The following is a 6000-nucleotide window of genomic DNA, read 5'->3' on the forward strand; positions in this document are numbered from 1 at the left end:
GCTAAACCGCTGAGCCACCTGGGCTGCCCTCCAAAGAACTTAACAGAATTAACCCAGAGGTGTTACAGGGGAACTTTTAAACATGGGAATAATAAAGTGAGTTTCTTTATAAGAATGTATTCATGGGAGTACTTCCATGATCGTCAGAAAGATTTACTGTGAAGAAAAAGAAGTCACTTCACTACAATAGTTCTCACTCACGGTGCTATGCCCGGAGCACAGTTCAAATATTCTGTGTCTAGCAAACCTCTTCATGCCGCAGTGACAACCCTTTGAGGTAAGAGGGCCAACTGCCGTCATTAACAGCAGTAGCCCTCTTTTCTACCTTTTGGCATGGATTTCCATTGATAGGTTTTAAAATTCGTTTCTGGGTTTTTCACTGTGGATTTTATACTACTGTGTCCCACAAATTGGAACAGAGGTAGTAGAAGGGAGATGGGATGGAAGTTATAATTAATATTTTGATTTTTTGTCTTTTAGAAATTGGGGATATCGCTGGTGTTGCTGATGTTACAATCAGACAGTCCTACAGGCTAATCTATCCTCGAGCCCCAGATCTGTTTCCTACAGACTTCAAATTTGACACCCCTGTGGACAAACTACCACAGCTGTAAGCTGAGACAGCTAATGTCAAACTCTTCGAACACTGAACTTGGCCTGTTGTACATAGCCTATACCAAGTGCTGGATTGAGCCTCTCTTTAATAAGGAAAAACAGAGACATGGTACGCATTCCAGGGCTAAATATTAATTGCTTGGCATTCTGTATGTATATACTAGTGAAACATATTTAATGATTTAAATTTCTTATTGAATCTGCTTTCTTTTGTAGCAATCTAGGAAACTGTATTTTGGAAGATATTTGAAATTATGTAATTCTTGAATAAAATGTTTTTCAAAACTAAAGTTTTTGTTATAATTACATGTTATCTGTAATTTATAATATAATTACAAATTATGCATATCATTGCAGCTAATAAAGCTGATAGAGGTCCTTGTTTTCTGTTTCTTTCCATGTATATAGTTTTGTTTTTATAGCAGAGTTCGTCTTTGGGACCCACTCTTGACATCAAGAACATCAAAGAGGGTGTGTGCAGTTTATTAATATATATATATATATATTAAAAAGCCAGAAGTGATGAACTGGGTCTTGAAAGGCATTGGTTGAAGAAAGAGAAAAACGTTTAAAGTTTTTTTCCTCCCCTCAATGAGCTGCTTATTTGAGCAGATAATTAAGATTGCAATTTTTGGAGAATAACATATAGTTATATAGAGCCTGCATATCTACAATTACTTATTTTTATTTACTGAGATACTCCTAGGGTAAAGAATATTTGGCCTGAGGAGGTCCAGGAATTTTTTAGTAAGCACCTCCCCGCGCCCCCCCCGAGTGATTGATTGGGATTTGTAGGTGTTTTGCCAACACTCCAGACTCAAGGTCTTGACTGGCAGGCATTGTAGGCAAAGACCAACAGGGCTTTGCCCTTTTACCAACCAGGTACTTTGTGAGGGGACTTGAACCCATGCTAAGCATCACCGCTGTACACTGCTCGGCCTTAAAGCAGGTGTCACGGTAACGTCTGTGAAGAGGTTAGTACCAGATTAGAACAATGGCTCCTACTGCGGCCCAGTAGACAGGTTCAGACTCTGGTCCGAAACGGGACTTTCCTCCCAAGAAGCTCAGACTTTCTCTCATTTCTATTGGCAATGGAAGACAAATGGCATTTCTCCTTTGCACAAAATGTAGGACACACAAAGCTGGGCGCAAACCCCAGAGAAACAAATGCCAGAATAGGGATGACTCTGGGCAGAACCCATCCCATCCAGAACAAAACCTGGGAAGGAGGGGAGGGATCTTAGGTTGGTCAGTGTCTCCCTTCCAGGCACCCTCGTGTTTGGTCCCCAGCACCACACGTACCCATCTTGCCGAGCATGGACTGAGAGCAGTGGTCCTCCCCTCGGATGCTCCCCAGTGTCCAGTGATTGATCACAAAACTTCCCGACCTCTGCGGGCTGCAGCCAGTCAGCTAGATCTTAATTATTTCCGCTGTTATCAAAAAGCAGTGCAGGCACATTAGTGAACATTTGGAAAATGCATAATGAAAATACCTGTAATTCACTTAGAATAAGCACCAGTATTTGGTTCTTTCCAGTTGTTTATGCTGTGTTTTTATTTTTTTTTAATTTTTTTATTTTTTGAAATTCAATTCTTTATTAGAACTCTTTAGATCAGTGTTTGCAAACATTTAACGTGGGGGCAGGGACCAAAATCACCCACAACCATCCCTTCCCCAGCTTCTGCCAGAAGCAGCAAGACTTAGATGAACAGAGCACTAGTAAGGTCTTCCACTTTATCCTTGCCTGGCTCCTGCTCCCGGCCCGAAGTACTTTCATAACCCCGTAACCACACCCTGGGTAGCGTCAGGAGATCGTTGGGTCGCCGCCTCCCGGGCCGCCGCGCGGGGGGACGCCTGGATCGCCGCCACGCGGGTCGCCCTCGGGGACCGCTGGGTCGCCGCCTCGCGGGCAGCCTTCGGGGACCCCTGGGTCGCTGCCTCGCGGGTCACCCTCGGGGACCGCTGGGTCGCCGCCTCGCGGGCAGCCTTCGGGGACCCCTGGGTCGCTGCCTCGCGGGTCGCCCTCGGGGACCGCTGGGTCGCCGCCTCGCGGGCAGCCTTCGGGGACCCCTGGGTCGCTGCCTCGCGGGTCGCCCTCGGGGACCGCTGGGTCGCCGCCTCGCGGGCAGCCTTTGGGGACCCTTGGGTCGCTGCCTCGCGGGTCGCCCTCGGGGACGCCTGGGTCGCCGCCTCGAGGGCAGCCTTCGCGGACCCCTGGGTCGCCGCCTCGCGGGGAGTGTCAAGGGTCCGCTGGGTCACTGCATCCTGGGCAGGGGCCTTCTCTGAGCCCAGTTCCGTTCTTTGTGCCCGGAGTTGGCGATGATAGCCAAATTCATGATCATCTTGGATACATCTTTCTGGTAATCAGGCCGACCAAATATAAAGATCTCGGCCTCGCCCTCGGGGTCCCACTGATTAACGTGGAGTAGGGTCTGCGACACACACTCCACGTGCGGAATGTGCTCTGCTCCTCGGCCGAAGATCGCTTCAACTAGCCATCCTCGAGATGAACGGTCTTCGGACTCTTTAGGTACTCAATGTGGAACCAGTAGGGCCGCTTGGTGAGGTTACCGAGCACCGTGAATAGCGTCCCCTCTCTCTGCTCCAAATGCACGAGCGTCGGAAACCGCCTGGGAGTGGCCATGCTGCTGCACGCCTTGCTGTGCGGCTGTCAACCCGAAGGCCGTGGTTGGGACCAGCTGCAGCTATGCTGTGTTTTTAAAATACGGTTGCGGTCCAGGTGTAATAACAGGATTTGTTTAGTATTTTCATTTTCCTGCTTACAAAAATATTCAATAACCAGAAAAACGCAGATAAGCATAAAAGGGATAGAAAGCCTAGCCCCTGCCACTCATGTGTGCCACTTTTATTTTTTGTGTTCTAGTTAAAAAACTTGGATCAGCAGAACTGATTTTAAAGTTTAATCTGGGGACAGAAAGCATATTTGGGGGATGGAGTTTCTTTTAAGAGCTAACCTACCAGGATATAAGTAAAATTAGTTTTGTTTTGTTTTTTTAATTGTCCCTGTGCCACTCAATGTGGTTTAATCAGTTTAACTCCATTTCGGATATCGAAGGAAACATGCCAAGCCAAACGGTAGTAGTAGCGGCGCCCCTTCCTCTCTTCTCCCATCCCTGGCCTCAGGAGTGTGGGTGTTCTGAAGGGGTGTGTGTGTTTGGAATCCGTCTTACTGGTACGGTTAGTGCCCTTTAGGGGAGTCATTTGTTGTGATGACTGGGACAGTTTCAGTCGGGAGGGGGACAGCCCACAGCAGGTCCATATTTTGCCCCCCGCCCCCGCCCCAGCATTCTCCATCTCAGCGGGGCCTGTTCCTTGTTTGTCCATCTACTTCAAGGCTGTTACAGAGATTTATGGCTCATTAACTACTGAAGTCACTCATGACGTAGAGAGTTCAGTTGTAACGATAACGACGTGATCTCAGCACGGTAAGATCACCGACAATCAAAAAATCAGGCCAGGTCTTTGCACCCAGTGAGGGGGGCGCGGGCTGACATTTATTCTGAACTAGTGGTTGTGCGTGGTTGTCCCGTACCTCTTGGAGGGTGGAAGATCTCCCCATACGCCAGGGGCGCCCCCCTTGCTGCGAGCTGACCACACTCCGAAGCCAGCTTCTGGCTGGGCCTACATCCCAGCAAGTTAGGGGCATGAGCCGCGAGGGACGGAGACAGGGCGGTCCAGACGTCTGAGCGCGGCCCCTCCCGTCCCACTGCTTCACCGGCGGTCTCTGATCTCTACGATCACAAGTTTGAGGATTTAATCGTTTCGCCGCATCTGAGCTCGAGCCCTCTGGGCCAGGCTCCCCGTTGTAGAGGTTTGAGCAGCCTGGAGAGATCAAAAGGGCCGTCCAGGTCCACCTGCGGGTGGCACCGGCTGACTCCGGTCTCGGTCACGATCCAGCGCTGGCTGTCGTCACCGGGTGCAGAGGCTGCTTTGCCGGGAGGCTGCCTCGGGGCTGCCTCGGGGCTGCCTGCGGCCGGAGCTTTCAACCACGGCTCGGTTCATTCCTGAAGTACCAGCGCTCCAGGCCACGCTGGGATGGGCCTCGGGCAGGCTCCAGGCTCCCGACGGATCTGAGCGCTTCGGGGCGCGCCCGGGGCAAGGAGCTGGCGGCCGCTGCTCTGGAGCTCTTCCGCCCAAGCCAATGCTTCCCGCCCGCGGTGCCTCCCGATGGTGAGCCTGTGCTCAGGCCAACAAATGTACTTTGCCCACGGTCGCCTTTGGTTTCTGAGCTAATTTCCCATCACACGTGCAAGATTTACTTTAATCATCAAGATGAACAGCTGAGGGGGCAGCCTACTTCCCATCTGGCCCTAATCCAGCCGGGGGCCTCCCGGTGCCCCATGCCAGTATTTCCAATTGTCAGTGGCCCCGGCTTTTCCTGTTGCTGGAGTTTTAATCTCCTGTGCCACTTGTGGGGCTACCGACAGATTCCCGGCCCCCTCCACAGCTCCTCAGTCTCCCCCTCCCGGGTATTCCCACGGACACACTCCCCTCCCCAGGATCTCAAGATGCCGAGGTGTCGCCACACAAGCGCCGTTGCAGGCCACCGAGGCCAGCGGGTCTCACAGACTTACATTCCTTTTTTTTTTTTTTTAATTTTTATTTACTTATGATAGTCACACACACACACAGAGAGAGAGAGAGGCAGAGACACAGGCAGAGGGAGAAGCAGGCTCCATGCACCGGGAGCCCGACGTCGGATTCGATCCCGGGTCTCCAGGATCGCGCCCTGGGCCAAAGGCAGGTACTAAACCGCTGCGCCACCCAGGGATCCCCCAGACTTCCATTCCTAACGCCCCCGGCGGCTCTCGGGCCTGGGGAGGGACAGGGGGCTCCAGCTGCTGTGGCGGGGGGCGGAAACTGCACAGAGGGCAAGAGGAAGAGGGAAAGGAGACCACAGAGCTTGGTCTCTCCCGCCCGGGGTCAGCACCATCCCCACGCTGTCTGGGGCCGTCTGGGCCGTCTGGGGCCGTCTGGGGCCATCTGGGCCCGTCTGGGCCCGTCTGGGCCCGTCTGGGGCCGTCTGGGGCCGTCTGGGCCGTCTGGGGCCGTCTGGGCCGTCTGGGCCGTCTGGGCCCGTCTGGGGCCGTCTGGGCCCGTCTGGGCCGTCTGGGGCCGTCTGGGGCCGTCTGGGGCCGCAGGCGCCGGGGCTGGCACAGCGTCTCCTGGAAGGGAGGCCCCGGGTGCGCAGGCTGCTCCACCAGAGCAGGAGCCAGAGGTGTTACGTTGAATTTGATTCTGCCAAGAAACATTTTGTTTTGAATTGACAGGTGACAGCAGCCCGGAAAGAACTGGGTCTAAAGCTCTTAGGGGCACTGGAAAGGCTCGGCGTGCTCTGTTCCAGGAGACGGGGCTCGGACGGA

General features: G+C 52.7%; 1 protein-coding gene and 1 pseudogene across 1 annotated transcript in view; one reads left to right on the plus strand and one right to left on the minus strand.

Moving 5' to 3' along the window:
* The window catches only part of GTF2B (general transcription factor IIB), a 35324-nt gene extending 34331 nt beyond the window's left edge, over positions 1-993 (plus strand). Inside the window, exon 7 of the mRNA XM_041750445.1 lies at positions 481-993. Coding sequence (XP_041606379.1) covers positions 481-614 — 134 coding nt within the window. The 3' untranslated portion in view covers positions 615-993. The remainder of the gene's footprint in view (positions 1-480) is intronic.
* A 1396-nt stretch (positions 994-2389) lies between these two features.
* On the minus strand, positions 2390-3261 carry LOC121487158 (annotated as a pseudogene).
* Positions 3262-6000: the final 2739 nt, after the last annotated feature.

The sequence above is a fragment of the Vulpes lagopus genome, chromosome 3 (genome assembly GCF_018345385.1).
Source record: "Vulpes lagopus strain Blue_001 chromosome 3, ASM1834538v1, whole genome shotgun sequence".
In the NCBI taxonomy this organism is placed as follows: domain Eukaryota; kingdom Metazoa; phylum Chordata; class Mammalia; order Carnivora; family Canidae; genus Vulpes; species Vulpes lagopus.